This window comes from Protomyctophum bolini (genome assembly GCF_963924005.1).
Source record: "Protomyctophum bolini genome assembly, chromosome: 9".
In the NCBI taxonomy this organism is placed as follows: Eukaryota; Metazoa; Chordata; class Actinopteri; order Myctophiformes; family Myctophidae; genus Protomyctophum; species Protomyctophum bolini.
The window spans coordinates 1027003-1044137 of NC_137870.1; the positions used below are offsets into that span (position 1 = coordinate 1027003).

The 17135-nt window shown below is 45.7% G+C and overlaps 2 protein-coding genes across 2 annotated transcripts in view; both read left to right on the plus strand.

Moving 5' to 3' along the window:
• The window catches only part of LOC308320872 (alkaline phosphatase, tissue-nonspecific isozyme-like), a 27658-nt gene extending 25884 nt beyond the window's left edge, over window positions 1–1774 (plus strand). Inside the window, exon 7 of the mRNA XM_080771583.1 lies at window positions 1683–1774. Coding sequence (XP_080627709.1) covers window positions 1683–1717 — 35 coding nt within the window. The 3' untranslated portion in view covers window positions 1718–1774. The remainder of the gene's footprint in view (window positions 1–1682) is intronic.
• Window positions 1775–3224: 1450 nt separating this feature from the next.
• Window positions 3225–12313, plus strand: LOC308321242 (protein NLRC3-like; the record flags this gene model as incomplete). The annotated part of the gene is made up of 8 exons (XM_080772082.1): window positions 3225–3492; window positions 4227–4295; window positions 4494–4544; window positions 4974–6810; window positions 7926–8102; window positions 8767–8913; window positions 10569–10618; window positions 11118–12313. 8 exons carry the CDS (start codon window positions 3225–3227, stop codon window positions 11675–11677), a joined length of 3159 nt encoding a protein of 1052 aa, XP_080628208.1. The 3' UTR covers window positions 11678–12313.
• Window positions 12314–17135: the final 4822 nt, after the last annotated feature.

Consider the following 17135-nt stretch of genomic DNA (forward strand, 5'->3'; position numbering starts at 1 on the left):
GTGGGTGTGGACTTCGTTTACATTAAGGAAGTATCTAGACAGGTACATGGGTATCTTGGTGGTGTATCGAATCTTGTGGACCAGACCCATTGCAAGATGCTGTACTCTGTCGTCGACCCAAAGCCATCCCAGCCTGTCAAAGTGGGCAGGGGTGAGGTGGGTTCGGGTGGTGAGGTGGGTTCGGTGGGTTTCGGTTGGCCAAGTAGGAGCCTGACCAGTTTGTTTTGGGAGGTCTGGAGCCTTGTTTTAAGGGCCTTTGAGGTGCTGTGGTACCAAGAGGTGCATGCATAGTCAAAGAAACCTTGTACGAGGGCTCCTGTTAACCCATTCTGAACGGGAACCCATTTTGGTGTTATAGCATCATGTTATGCTTTAGCTATTGAAAAATAGCAGATCTACAAGCTCATAGCGCGCCACCACGCTACGAGCTTGTAGGTCTGCTATTTTTGAAAAATCAAAGAGCGTCTGACATTTTTAGAATCTGATCTCAGGTCAGAATGGGTTAATCAGACCAGTGTGTGTCCAGTGGAAACCTCGTATGAATCTGATCTCAGGTCAACGTCTTCAAGGTGTTTTTGTTGACCAGTGAGGAGATCCTGTAAAGGAATCTTGTTCTTTGTGGGCATTATACACCCTGGGGTGTGTGGAGCGTTGTCCTGGGTGTTTTAGAGAAGGGAGATGAGTCTGGGACGTGTGGAGCGTTGTCCAGGGTGTTTTAGAGAAGGGAGATGAGTCTGGGACGTGTGGAGCGTTGTCCAGGGTGTTTTAGAGAAGAGAGAAGAGTCTGGGACGCGTGGAGCGTTGTCCAGGGTGTTTTAGAGAAGGGAGAAGAGTCTGGGACGTGTGGAGCGTTGTCCAGGGTGTTTTAGAGAAGGGAGAAGAGTCTGGGACGTGTGGAGCGTTGTCCAGGGTGTTTTAGAGAAGAGAGAAGAGTCTGGGACGTGTGGAGCGTTGTCCAGGGTGTTTTAGAGAAGGGAGATGAGTCTGGGACGTGTGGAGCGTTGTCCAGGGTGTTTTAGAGAAGAGAGAAGAGTCTGGGACGCGTGGAGCGTTGTCCAGGGTGTTTTAGAGAAGGGAGAAGAGTCTGGGACGTGTGGAGCGTTGTCCAGGGTGTTTTAGAGAAGGTAGAAGAAGAAAAGAACAAAACAAATCGAAATGGCTGACTAAAGGCCCATTCATTGTCTGGTTTTTCGGTGGTGAGGTGACCACCGCTCCCGTGGTGAGCTGACCACCGGAGCTGAAATAACGTTGAGCGGTGAGTAAAAACAGAGAGAAGGGCTGGAGTGGTGGCGGTGGTTTGCTCTTCACGGCGGCTCGTGACGTCATGTTGTAGTTCGGTGGTCACCTCACCACGTAAATCCAGACTATGTATGAGCCTTTACTGTTGGGTATAGGTCACGGCTCCAAGATACGTTTATGTAAGTCAGGACATGAGACCAGTGTTTACCAATTTCCATGCATGTTGGTGAAAACGTTTACATTTAAAGTATCCCCCCTTCCAATGGGAAAAGATTACATTTCTTACAAGTAATCCCCTTCCAATGGGAAAATATTACATTTCTTACAAGTATCCCCCCTTCCAATGAGAAAAGATTACATTTCTTACTTTTGCTTGTACTGTACCTACTTCTAATTGGCGGGAAAAGAGTATAATGCAGTTGTTATCTTCTCTGATCCCCCAGTGTTCTGCATCATGATTGGTTTGAACAGCCATTGAAACCAAAGAGAGAGGGCATGTGATTGGTGGAAACCATCGCCACAGTCAATAACTGAGGTAAGACCAGTGTGCACTGCAGTGCTTCTCAAAGTGGGTTTGTGGGGAAAACTCAACAATCAGGCTACTTTTATGTGTTTAATACTACTTCTGTCCACTGGGAGCAGTAGGCTACAGCCCCACACACAACATCCACCTTCCATAACTCCACTGGGAGCAGTAGGCTACAGCCCCGCCCACAACATCCACCTTCCATAACTCCACTGGGAGCAGTAGGCTACAGCCCCGCACACAACATCCACCTTCCATAACTCCACTGGGAGCAGTAGGCTACAGCCCCACACACAACACCCACCTTCCATAACTCCACTGGGAGCAGTAGGCTACAGCCCCACACACAACATCCACCTTCCATAACTCCACTGGGAGCAGTAGGCTACAGCCCCACACACAACACCCACCTTCCATAACTCCACTGGGAGCAGTAGGCTACAGCCCCACACACAACATCCACCTTCCATAACTCCACTGGGAGCAGTAGGCTACAGCCCCACACACAACATCCACCTTCCATAACTCCACTGGGAGCAGTAGGCTACAGCCCCACACACAACATCCACCTTCCATAACTCCACTGGGAGCAGTAGGCTACAGCCCCACACAAAACATCCACCTTCCATAACTCCACTGGGAGCAGTAGGCTACAGCCCCACACACAACATCCACCTTCCATAACTCCACTGGGAGCAGTAGGCTACAGCCCCACACACAACATCCACCTTCCATAACTCCACTGGGAGCAGTAGGCTACAGCCCCGCACACAACATCTACCTTCCATAACTCCACTGGGAGCAGTAGGCTACAGCCCCACACACAACATCCACCTTCCATAACTCCACTGGGAGCAGTAGGCTACAGCCCCACACACAACATCCACCTTCCATAACTCCACTGGGAGCAGTAGGCTACAGCCCCGCACACAACATCCACCTTCCCCAACTGCACTTTTTGTCCAGTAATCGTTATACTGTGCCTGCAGGTCATTTACAGGACAGCACGTCAGTACCACAGGTTTGTGCGCGTGGCGGTGGCGTGACCTTTAGTAGTAGCTGAGCACAACAACGCCCTGACAAAAAGACTAACGGTAACATTTATATATGGGTGAGTTCGGATATGTGCACCGGGAGCGGGAGAGTTTGTATTGCAGTGTGCTCAGTGCGCTATCCGAACGCACCCCTACAGTACACACACACACACACACACACACACACACACACACACACACACACACACACACACACACACACAGTACACCTTAGGTTTGTGTACATAAATGACATGACAGCTGCAAGGTGGGAGTACAAACTTAAACTGAAATTGGGTATGAGAAGTGTTTCCTGATGCATGTAACTTCAACTATACAGCTTATTGTGTTCAGGCTTTTGACTCTTTTCACATCAAATAATGAAGCTGACATGTTAATATCATGTGTTTGTAACAGAATCCACCATGGGGACACTTAGGCAGCGCATGTTGGACACTCTGAAACAGCTGCTTCACGATGAGTTTGACGAGTTCAAGTGGTATCTAGAAGATCCTGGAAATGTTGAAGGTCTCAAGCCGCTCACAAAGAGTGTCCTGGAGAACGCCAAGAGGACAGACACAGTGGACCTGATCGCGCAGAACTACCCTGGTAGAGAAACTCAGATCATGCTGAATGTTCTGACAAAGATGGACAAGAATGATCTAGTGGAGAGGTTAAAAGCCACACCAACAGGTAGGTGAAGAGAGGATAGATATTTTATAGTTTATTATGTTTATAACTTAATATTATATTAAAACACCCTTGTAGATTGTAACTAGCAATGTCGCAATTTCCAGGTCAACCTCCTCCTCTTCTAATTTATACAACCTCTGTCTCCAGGTCACCTCCTCCTCTTCTAATTTATACAACCTCTGTCTCCAGGTCACCTCCTCCTCTTCTAATTTATACAACCTCTGTCTCCAGGTCACCTCCTCCTCTTCTAATTTATACAACCTCTGTCTCCAGGTAACCTCCTCCTCTTCTAATTTATACAACCTCTGTCTCCAGGTCACCCCCTCCTCTTCTAATTTATACAACCTCTGTCTCCAGATCACCTCCTCCTCTTCTAATGTATACAACCTCTGTCTCCAGGTCACCTCCTCCTCTTCTAATTTATACAACCTCTGTCTCCAGGTCACCTCCTCTTCTAATTTATACAACCTCTGTCTCCAGGTCAACCCCCTCCTCTTCTAATTTATACAACCTCTGTCTCCAGGTCACCTCCTCCTCTTCTAATTTATACAACCTCTGTCTCCAGGTCACCTCCTCCTCTTCTAATGTATACAACCTCTGTCTCCAGGTCACCTCCTCCTTTTCTAATTTATACAACCTCTGTCTCCAGGTCAACCCCCTCCTCTTCTAATTTATACAACCTCTGTCTCCAGGTCACCACCTCCTCTTCTAATTTATACAACCTATGTCTGCAGGTCACCCTCCTCCTCCGAGACCCGCTAGCCCAGAAAGAGGAAGGCCGAAAAGGAGGAGGAGGAAGCAGGGTACGTTGGTTTTTAACCCTACAACACTAAACACAATTATGTTTTCTGACGCACGCACGCTCGCACACAAGGCACAAGCACAGACGCGCGCGCGCACACACACACACACACACACACACACACACACACACACGCACGGAGGCGGACCCAATGGGATGATGTGTCTCCACTCTGACCAATCACTGTCTCACATTTCAGCTTTGACAGGAGAAGAGAAGGCAAGACGAGAGAGAGAAGCCAAACTGAGAGGTAAGGTGTGTGTGTGTGTGTGTGTGTGTGTGTGTGTGTGTGTGTGTGTGTGTGTGTGTGTGTGTGTGTGTGTGTGTGTGTGTGAGTGTGTGTGTGTGTGTGTGTGTGTGTGTGTGTGTGTGTGTGATATCTCTGAATGGTAGAGAGGCCTTCTGGGAATCAGAAGCTCTCCAGTTAATTCAGCCAGACTTAGAGTTTAACAACATTGATAAAAAAACATGTTAAGCTTAATGTTGAGACGATTTTAAGAACCCTGACTGGTTGACTGTCTGTCTGTCTGTCTGACTGACTGACTGGCTGACTGGTTGTCTGTCTGTCTGGCTGTCTGACTGGTTGATTGAAATGGTAAATGTTATATTGTTTTGTAGAGCTTGATCTGGCAGATCTCTTTCTCCTGAAGCTGTTTAAGAGTTGCTTTGTTCATTACAGATCTGTTGGTGAAAATAGCAGGCTACGAACGCACGCTTCAGAACAAGATGAAAAACACATATCTATGTGTAAAATTGGACAATGAGTCCAAGATGAAGTTTGAAGACGTCTGTGTCCCGATCTACAACATAAACACCAGCTTCACAAGCATGCACAGGTATCATGAGGTCAGACAGATGGAGATGAACAGGGCAGGACTGGACGAACCAATCCAACTCTGTGAATTGTATAATTCTGGAATAAATGAAAGAGTAGTGCTCACTGTTGGTGTCGCAGGAATTGGAAAATCCTTCCTCTTACACAAATTTATTCACGACTGGACCATGGACCGTTTCCCCCGAGACCCCCATCTCGTGTTCCCATTGACGTTCCGCCAGTTAAATCTTCTCGAAGGAGAAAGCTTTTCTCTGGCGAAGCTACTTCACGAATGTGTCAAGGAAACCAGAGGGATTACGGAAGAAGCACTGAATGACATCTTCAGAATAGTGCAGGAGTCAAACGACTACAAAACCTGTCCCTGCAAAGTCATGTTCATGATTGATGGGCTCGATGAAAACAGGTTTCCGTTGGATTTCGAGAAAGATTCCATCACGAATGTTGAGGAATCCCTGCCGGTCGAGGAGCTGATTGTAAACCTGATCAAGGGTGAACTGCTTCCCTCCGCTCGCATCTGGATCACCTCACGGCCTGCAGCAGTGGATCAGATCCCTGATCGACTGGACCTTATTGACAGGATGACAGAAATAAGAGGGTTCATCACAGATGACCAGAAGAGGGAGTACTTCAAGAAGAGGTTCATGAAGATCTTCAATGATGAGAACAAGGCCAACTCGATGACCAGCTTAGTCATCTCACACATCAAGAAATCAAAGATCCTCTCCACTATGTGTGAAATCCCAGTCTTCTGTTGGATCCTTGCTTTTGTTGTGCAGCACAGAAACATGGAAGACCCTCTCCCTGAGACCCTGGTTCAGATGTACTGTGAATTCCTGACGACTCTGACGAAGCAGATGGAGGAGAAGTATGGTGAATCAGATAAGACGACGAAAAAGATAAAAGAGGAGCTCATGAAGGCAGAAGGACCGTTCATTCTGAAGCTGGGCGAGTTGGCATTTAAGCAAATGATCGAAGATCAGATCCTGTTCTACCAGAAAGACCTGGAAGCCTGTGGTCTTGATGTGAACAAGGCCGTGCTAAAGTCAGGCATGTGCACATCATTCTTCATAGTAGATGGTGCTTCTTACCACAAAACAGTCTACTGCTTTGTTCACCTGAGCATCCAGGAGTTCCTGGCTGCAGTCTACCTGTCCCACTGTTTCACACAGAAGAACATGGAGGTACTGAAGACATTCCTCGGAGGAGAAGAAGAAATGACCCTGGATGACTTCCTGGAGAGAGCCATGGAAAAATCCCTGAAGAGTGAGAGTGGCCACCTGGACCTCTTTGTCCGCTTCCTTCATGGTCTCTCACTGCAGTCCAACCAGAGTCGGTTAGGAGGTCTGCTGGGTCAGACAAAGAACAGTCCAGAGGAGATCCAGAGAGCCATCAACAACCTGAAGAAGATGAATGACGACAACTTCTCTCCTGACCGATGCATCAACATATTCCAATGTCTGATGGAGATGAACGACCCGTCAGTCAGTCAGGGGATCCAACAGTACCTGGAGTCAGAGAGCAGATCAGGGAAGAGACTCTCTGAGACCCAGTGTTCAGCTCTGGCCTCCATGCTGCTGATGTCAGAGGAGGTTCTGGAGGAGTTGGACCTGGACAAATACAACACAGACCAGTGGGCGCGACTGAGACTGATCCCAGCTGTGAGGAACTGCACAACAGCCAGGTCAGTAGTCCTGTGAATAACAACATGACTGAGCACCATTCCCTCATATATTACTACTGTATTCATTCATTACAAATACTATATTTAAAATGATTATAACTACTACATTCATTCATTACAAATTAATACAAATAATAAACAGACATGCACACACACATGCGTACTGTACACATGCATGGACGCACGCACGCACACACTCACACACGCACACACACATGCACGCACGCACACACTCACACACACACACACACACACACACACACACACACACACACACATGTGTACTGTACACACGCATGCATGGACGGACGCACGCATGCACGCACACAGAGGTGGCATCATCACAAATCAACCCATTTCGGACGGGAACCCTTTTTGGTGTTTTAAGCATTATGTTATACAGCTTAAGTATTGAAAAATAGCAGATCTACAAGCTCGTAGCGCCACACCTAGTGCCACGATATATATTAGTTAGTAGGTCATACTACATACATACATAACTTCTGAAAAAAAGCCGATCTACAAGCTCATAGCACGCTGCGCTACAAGCTTGTAGATCTGCTATTTCTTTTAAATTGTGAAAACGTGGCGCAAATCTTTGAATGTTCTTTCAGAGCAAACATTTTTAACTCAAATCTTTGCTTCTGGGGGGTCCCTGGAACAACATATTTTCAGATGGGGGTCCGCAGCCAATTACATAATAATTCTGGGGGTCCTTGACATGAAATAGTTTGAGAACTAGTGCACTGAACATACTGTAGAAACAGGGTTTTTCAGAAAACTGTGATGATTTAGAAGCCATTTTCTAAGAATCGGCCTCAGGTCTAAATGTGTTAAAAGACTCCTTGGTAGTTCATTCTGCAGTGTTTAATGTAAACCAGAGGTTCTCAAACCAAGGACTTTGTATGAATAAATATCTATCATGTAACAGACCTCTATCTGAATACATTGTGTGCCAGTGACCCCCACACCATCATTGTGTTAATTTATTATTGTCAATTATTTTACTTAAATATGTTTTTGAAAATAGCTGATCTCAGTTTACTTCCTTGACAGTGAACTTGGTCTGACCTGTTTTGTTCATCTCTGATTTTACATTTAATCTGTCATTACAGACTTGTTGGTTTTGGCAGTGACCTCAAGAAGAAACACATTGAAGTTGTGGCTTCAGCTCTCAGTTCTAATCCGTCCCATCTGAGACACCTGGACATCAGTTACAACCACCTGGAGCCAAATATGGACCTGCTGTGTGACGCACTGAGGAGTCCACATTGTAGACTGGAGACTCTACGGTCAGATATTTTTTATTTATTATGTGATACATTTATTAAATATAATATACTATATTCATATTGTGGTGAGGCTTTATTGGTACAGTGTGAATAAGGTTGATATCCTAGTAACACACTTCTATTATAAGAAGATTTGGTGACCCCCCTGCAGTAACTCAGAGGACCCCCTCGGGGTCTGCTAGGAACCCCCCATCTGAAAATATGTTCTGCTAGGGACCCCCCATCTGAAAATATGTTCTGCTAGGGACCCCTTAACCCATTTTGGGCTTTTTGGTGTTTTATAATTTAGCTATTGAAAGATAGCAGATCTACAAGCTCGTAGCGCGCCATCGAGTGGTGCGCTACGAGCTTGTAGGTCTGCTATTTCTGAAAACTGGAGGATTTAAAAGATTATTTTGAGGTCAGGCCTAAATGGGTTAACCGGCTTATGGCCAGTGCCGTAATTGACGTAATGAATCATTAAGAGAACATTTTAGCATTGTCCAAGATTCATCAACATGTTTAAAAAATAGCCGATAATACAAATAATTGTATTGTCTTTTGCTCCAGCAGATGTCCTTCTTGTGTCTGTGACATCACCAGTTATCAGCTTCACTGTCTTCTATCCAGAATAATGTCTTTTATAGCAGACAATCAAACATGTGCTGTTTTATTTCTCATTTAGACTGATGAACTGCTGGTTGTCAGAGGGAAGCTGTGAACTTCTGGCCTCAGCTCTCAGATCGAATCCTCATCTGAGAGAATTAGACTTGACCTTCAACGTCTTGCCGGTGTCTGGACTGGAGAACTTCTCTGGACTGAAAACGCTCAAGTGAGTAGACTCTGTCTGTCAGTCAGTCAGTCAGTCAGTCAGTCAGTCTGTCTGCCTGCCTATGTGTCCCTTTTATGCCCATACATGGAGTTGCGTGGAGGCATGCCCAAATATGGAATCCAGGGTAATCTATGACCTCATAGACTAGAGTTTGGAATCATAATTATGATGACATGTATTTTTGAGGGGCGCTAGCCCCTCCTATATACAGATTCTGTCCCCACAAAATGTTCGCAACACAATCATTAAATGTCATCGACGATGAAGGAAAAATGTACGTCATCTTGTCCCCACACGTCTCATATTTTCCATCGACAATGAAAGGAGACATTAGATCAAATGTCTGCCAAGTATGACGTCAATTTGTGAGAACAGGAAACAAGCATTCTGATTGGCCAGTATGAGATGATTCATGATGTACGATGATAAGAGCGCCCCTCACTTCACATGAGTGTGATTTTCACAACCATTGTGACCGACTTCCCACTCTGCACATCTGAACATTACTCCCTCAAGTCAACTTTAAATTGATTGATTTAGTTAATATTTACACACAAATTAATAATGCTGGATGTAAGGAACATACTTTTAATTGAAACGTACAATTATATGAAAAGATGATATTGTAGCATACTTCACATGTAAACTGTAATTTGTCATAAAAATAAACGTGATTAACCGGATGAACTCTAGTATGCCTAAGTATTCTGAGAACTCATAAAGCAGATCTACAAGCTCAATTAGCAGATCTACAAGCTCAAACATCAGATCTACAAGCTCAAATAGCAGGTCTAACAGGAGAAAACACAGAAGGTTCCCTCTCAGTCATTTCATAACAGTTTCCATTTGAGTGTCCTCAGTGTATCGTTGTATGACCACAGCCTGCTGGCCAGTACCATGGGAAGAAATCACATTAGAAATGTAAATACATTTACATGGTACTGGCCAGCAGGCAAGAAATGTAAATACATGGGGCACGGTGGCACAGTTGGTAGTGCTGTCGCCTCACAGCTAGAAGGTCCTGGGTTCGATTCCCGCTGGGGACGCTGTGGGCACTGGCGGCGTGTTCCCTCCTCCGCGTCATCAGTGCCCATACCCGAGGCGGGGGTTGGCGAAAGGGCCTTTCTGTGTGGAGTTTGCATGTTCTCCCCGTGTCCCCTAGGGTAGGTACCCTCACAAAAACATGCAGTAATCCTGGTCTCTAAAACTACCTCCCCCTGGCCAGCCGGGGCGCCTGATGGCGGGGAAAGGAACTGGTCGGAATAACGTGTCCCTTCCACGCGCTACGTCCGGCCGGGGAAATTCCCATCTGTCAGGTGAAAAGAAGCAGCTTGGACTCCTCATGCATAGAAGGAGGCATGAGGTCAGTCCGCTGCCCCCCCCAGGTTGGCAGAGGAAGTGTAGCGCCCAGGATTACATTAGATAATTGGCACAGGGTGAAAAGAAAACTGGGTTACAAAATCGTGGGATAAAAAAACAAAAATTTAGAAATACAACAAGTATTTTAACGTCCTCTGGTCCAAGCCAGGTGGCAGTGAGTTTGTCCGGTCAGGCTGCCTGCCCTGGTGAAGATAATGGTAGCAGAAACACTGTAGTGTCAGAGACGTTGTGTTAGACAGTCAGACATTGATGCATTGTTGTTCTACTTCCTACAGAGTGAAACATGGAGGAGAACTCTGGACTAATCCTCAACTCCCTACACAATGTGAGTACCTGTCTGTCTGTCTGTCTGTCTGTCTGTCTGTCTGTCTGTCTGTCTGTCTGTCTGTCTGTCTGTCTGTCTGTCTGTCTGTCTGTCTGTCTGTCTGTCTGTCTACACAATGTGAGTGTCTGTCTGTCTGTCTGTCTGTCTGTCTGTCTGTCTGCTATGTGTTGCTACTGGCATGTGCAGTGGTGGAAAGTAACTAAGTACATTTACTCAAGTTCAGAAAACGGAAAAGTACATTTTGTAGAATCTGGTCTCAGGTCTTAATGGGTTAATTGGTTTTCTGCTAAATGTATCAGTGTTGATTTTAACAGCAACGTTTAGATTTAGTTTAGTCAAAGACCTTTGAATAAAACTTAATTGAGTTTTAGTTATATTTTAGTCATCTGAAATGTTTTTGTGTTAGTCTAGTTTTAGAAAATACCCCAGTGTAGGAGGGTGAGACAGGTATAAATAAGTTTAATATTTAATGTTTTCTACTGTGTTGTTTTCTCATCAGATTCCCATCGTCTCACTCTGGACCCAAACACAGCAAGCAGAACACTCTGTCTGTCTGACGACAACAGGAAGGTCACAAGGTCAAAGAAGCTTCAGCCATACGCTGACCACCCTGATAGATTTAGTGATGATGAGAATCAGATTCTGTGTTCAGAGGGTCTTTCTGGAGGCCGTTACCTGTGGGAGGTAGAGTGGAGGGGAGGGGTTCTGATAGGAGGGGCTTACAGAGCAATCAGCAGGAGAGGAGAGGATAGTGGGCTTGGATTCAATGATCATTCCTGGATTCTGTCCTGTAGTGGAGTCAGTTACTCTGTCTATCACAATAGTAGGAGGACTCACCTCCCTGTTGATCCCTCTGTCTACAGCAGAGCAGTGGATGAGAGCGGTTGGCCTGGCTACAGAGTAGCATTGTATCTAGACTGCCCTGCAGGGACTCTGTCCTTCTATGAAGTGTCCTCTGACTCACTGAGACACCTTTACACCTTCCAGGACACATTCACTGAAGCTCTCTACCCTGGGTTTAGGGTTGATGACTCCTCCTCCTCAGTGTGTCTTTGTTAGGACAGACAACGTCTCTGATCAGAGAGAGAGAGAGAGAGAGAGGAGAGAGAGAGAGAGAGAGAGAGAGAGAGACCTTGTCCTTCTATTGAGCGTTGAGGTCCGGCCAATGAAACATGGTTTTTGATCATATGCAAATTAGCCTGCAGCGCTGGTTTGCGGTGTTGCCAGGTCTGCTTATTGTAAGCGACTTTGGCTGTGTTTTCCTGTAAAGTCTCTTGTAAATATCCATTATACTCCATAGTTGAGGGTAGTTTAATTTTGGGCTTGTTTCTGAAGTGTAGTTGTTTTTTTGGGCTTGTTTCTGAAGTGTAAAACACCAGGCGTCACTTCCTGGTTTCTAACCCATTCAGGGCAGGAAACCCCTTTTGGTGTTTTAAGCATTAATTATGTTATACTTTAGCTATTGAAAAATAGCAGATCTACAAGCTCGTAGCGCCACACCTTGTGCCGCGATATATATGTTAGTTAGTATGTAGTCATGTCATACTAAATACATACATAACTATTGAAAAAAAGCCGATCTACAAGCTCATAGCACGCCGCGCTACAAGCTTGTAGATCTGCTATTTTTTTGTAAGATCATGAAAGTGGAGTAAATCTTTGAATATATATTCTTTCAGAGCGAACGTTTTTAACTCAAACCCCAAACGCTTTGCCGACGCTGCAAGTTGCAGCCGCGCGCAAGCTTCACCGAGACCGAAACAAAACACACACGGCATTTATTTTATCCGCTATAGTTTTGCTTTGGAGTTGATTTGGAGTTGATTTGGAGTTGATTTAGAGTTTAATTGGATCTTAATTGGAGTTGATGGATTGGTTCAGGAAGTGAGAATATGGTCCAGACAGACCTTCTGTACAACATGACGAGCAGACTAGAGATCCACTCTACAGTGGAGTCACCACCACGCAGACAGCCACGCAGACAGGCACGCCTCCCCAGGTGTATATTGACCCTCTCATAACGACCACGCAGACAGCCACGCCTCCCCAGGTGTATTGACCCTCTCATAAAGACCACGCAGACAGCCATGCAGACAGCCACGCCTCCCCAGGTGTATTGACCCTCTCATAACGACCACGCAGACAGCCACGCCTCCCCAGGTGTATTGACCCTCTCATAACGACCACGCAGACAGCCACGCCTCCCCAGGTGTATTGACCCTCTCATAACGACCACGCAGACAGCCACGCCTCCCCAGGTCGGCCACCCAACATGCTCTCTTCTTCATCCACGGGTTTCCGACCAGTCGGCACGGCGATATCCACGGCAAGCGACGGGAGCTTGTCGGCAGGAGAGACTTTTTCAGTCGCTTTTCCAACTCTAATGAACGTTAGACTGGTTGGAAACACGTCTCTGCTTCTGGTGACTGATATTGTCCTTCTAATGAACCTTAGACTGGTTGGAAACACACGTCTCTGCTTCTGGTGACTGATATTGTCCTTCTAATGAACGTTAGACTGGTTGAAAACACACGTCTCTGCTTCTGGTGACTGATATTGTCCTTCTAATGAACGTTAGACTGGTTGAAAACACACGTCTCTGCTTCTGGTGACTGATATTGTCCTTCTAATGAACGTTAGACTGGTTGGAAACACGTCTCTGCTTCTGGTGACTGATATTGTCCTTCTAATGAACGTTAGACTGGTTGGAAACACACGTCTCTGCTTCTGGTGACTGATATTGTCCTTCTAATGAACGTTAGACTGGTTGGAAACACACGTCTCTGCTTCTGGTGACTGATATTGTCCTTCTAATGAACGTTAGACTGGTTGGAAACACACGTCTCTGCTTCTGGTGACTGATATTGTCCTTCTAATGAACGTTAGACTGGTTGAAAACACACGTCTCTGCTTCTGGTGACTGATATTGTCCTTCTAATGAACGTTAGACTGGTTGAAAACACACGTCTCTGCTTCTGGTGACTGATATTGTCCTTCTAATGAACGTTAGACTGGTTGGAAACACACGTCTCTGCTTCTGGTGACTGATATTGTCCTTCTAATGAACGTTAGACTGGTTGGAAACACACGTCTCTGCTTCTGGTGACTGATATTGTCCTTCTAATGAACGTTAGACTGGTTGGAAACACACGTCTCTGCTTCATGGTGACTGATATTGTCCTTCTAATGTGTGAGGAGGCCATGTTTTTTATTACTTTTTCCATGTATTCTATTTCATTAAAAAAAACAAATTGGATCAGTTGTTTCTGTAATGTTCTTGTTACAATATTGACGTATAAAAGTACATTGTAAATGTCTAGCGTTCATAAGCAGCTACACATGTTATAGAGCTCTGGAATAATTTCTGAAACCATAACCAGCCATCTGTTACCCTCACCCTGGGTACCCTGGTCACCAGCCTACCCTCACCCTGGGTACCCTGGTCACCAGCCTACCCTCACCCTGGGTACCCTGGTCACCAGCCTACCCTCACCCTGGGTACCCTGGTCACCAGCCATCTGCTACCCTCACCCTGGGTACCCTGGTCACCAGCCATCTGCTACCCTCACCCTGGGTACCCTGGTCACCAGCCTACCCTCACCCTGGGTACCCTGATCACCAGCCTACCCTCACCCTGGGTACCCTGGTCACCATCCATCTGCTACCCTCACCCCGGGTACCCTGGTCACCAGCCATCTGCTACCCTCACCCTGGGTACCCTGGTCACCAGCCTACCCTCACCCTGGGTACCCTGGTCACCAGCCTACCCTCACCCTGGGTAGCCTGGTCACCAGCCATCTGTTACCCTCACCCTGGGTACCCTGGTCACCAGCCTACCCTCACCCTGGGTACCCTGGTCACCATCCATCTGCTACCCTCACCCTGGGTACCCTGGTCACCATCCATCTGCTACCCTCACCCCGGGTACCCTGGTCACCAGCCATCTGCTACCCTCACCCTGGGTACCCTGGTCACCAGCCTACCCTCACCCTGGGTACCCTGGTCACCAGCCTACCCTCACCCTGGGTACCCTGGTCACCAGCCTACCCTCACCCTGGGTACCCTGGTCACCAGCCATCTGCTACCCTCACCCTGGGTACCCTGGTCACCAGCCTACCCTCACCCTGGGTACCCTGGTCACCAGCCTACCCTCACCCTGGGTACCCTGGTCACCAGCCTACCCTCACCCTGGGTACCCTGGTTGTATTCCATTGTTTACATACAGCAGTAGGTCTACTGGGTACAGATGGTAGTCTTTAGGGTGGTTGTATTCCATTGTTTACATACAGTAGGTCTACTGGGTACAGATGGTAGTCTTTAGGGTGGTTGTATTCCATTGTTTACATACAGTAGTAGGTCTACTGGGTACAGATGGTAGTCTTTAGGGTGGTTGTATTCCATTGTTTACATACAGTAGTAGGTCTACTGGGTACAGATGGTAGTCTTTAGGGTGGTTGTATTCCATTGTTTACATACAGTAGTAGGTCTACTGGGTACAGATGGTAGTCTTTAGGGTGGTTGCGCATTGTTGTATTTCTCCCAATAGGTATTAATAATAATAATGGTAATAGTAATAATAATAATAATAGTAATAATAGTAATAGGTATTTTAGGTCATAGTTTTAAACTTGCTTTGGGTTTCAGTGAAAACTACGACGGAAAATGTCCGTCGACTTTCCACTGACGAAAACTAAATGGAAACTAAATTAAAACTAAGCTACGGTGACTAAAACTAAGACTAAATATATTGACAATTTCGTCAACAAATATAAACTAGACTAAACTGTTAGTAAGGGACTAGTGGACAAGAGATCCAGTATGAGTCATTTTACACTTTGTTGCGTGCTCACAACGCGTTGCGAGCTTGTAGATCTGCTATTTTCAGCAAGTGTGAAAACAGCCATTATACAACGGCATCAAGGCCCACCAAAATACATTTTAGTCGACTAAATCAACTGTAGATTCAGTCGACTAAAACTAGACTAACACTAAAACATTCCAGGTGACTAAAATGTGCCTGAAACTAAATGAAAACTATTGAAGAGACGACAAGACTCAAACTAAAATCTAAACGTGCTGCCAAAAACAACACTGTTTGGGGGTGTGTGTGTGTGTGTGTGTGTGTGTGTGTGTGTGTGTGTGTGTGTGTGTGTGTGTGTGTGTGTGTGTGTGTGTGTGCAAGCGTGTGTTTCCTTGTCAATGCATGGGTGTGTTTTCTCATGCCAACAAAGCTACTTTGAATGGAATTTAATCGAACATGGATTGTGGCTTGTAATGGAAAATGGAATTAATGCAATAAGAGGAGGATTCATATTTAAACTTGGTGTTTTAAGGATTTATTTTTAGTCCTGATCTTTTGAAGAAAATGTCACAAAATGTTGATATTTTACTCGTCTTAAATATAAACATAGGCTGATGAAGGCCGTATAGGCTGACATGTTGCTGGTTCAGCTATTCAAATATTTCACTGCATTTGAAGACAGTGTTTATTCTATTAAAGGTATATTCAGTGATTTCACTTAATTCAAATATCACCTCTTTTTTGTTTTCTTGTGATAATCCCTACTATAGAGTGTGCTGACCATATAATGAGTTCCTCCCTGTCCCCTGCAGTTAACCCTTGGGGTCAACAAACTTAGTTTTTGGCTGGGTGGCCCAGCCTTCATCCAATCAGGATAGAGCCTTCTGCCAATCGAGCGGTGGCGGGCCTTTTTAGGCATTTAGTAGACGCTCTGAATCCAGAGCGGTTTACATTAAGCACCCACTGTAGAGCGTGTAGACGCTCTGAATCCAGAGCGGTTTACATTAAGCACCCACTGTAGAGCGTGCATGTGCACATCTTGTTCCCGGGAGGCGGACCGGGTTTTTTTTTCCACGGCACCCAAATCTTAATGCTCCTTTAAAGATGGAGTGTTTTATTACCCATCAGGTAGGCCTACTATGATTATACTAGGAGGAAGATTTATTTCAAAAATGTGTGCGGAAAGTGGGCCAGTTTCGAATTGCAGCCGTCCGCAGGTGCCCTTTGAGAGCAGGAGTCAAGGGATTTGCATGTCTTAATGACTGTTGGTGTTGGTAGGACATTCTACATTGTGATGGCATAGGAGCAAAATTAATTTAGTCCGTTGTTTGTGCCGAATCTGGGTTGCACATGGTTTGTTGAACTCTGGTGTTGTGGGTGTGGATTTGGTTGACATTAAGGAAGTATTTAGCCGGGTACATGCAGGTATCTTGGTGCTGTATCGAATCTTGTGGACTAGACCCATAGAGCACCAAAGTCCTGACGTCACTGTCGGTAGAGGTCGTCAGCGTCAGTCCACAGGTTCATGTATTTTGTATTTGCATTATAATCCCCATAGGGGGGATTTTAGATCTCTTCATTATAAGAACTGCGTTTGAAAAATAAACCGACCACCCCAGCCTTTTCACTCGTATGGATATGAAGCCTCGACTGAAGGTGGAAATGTACAAATATACCCAAAGAGTATAACAAAATAAGCGTTAGAAACGAGTCAAA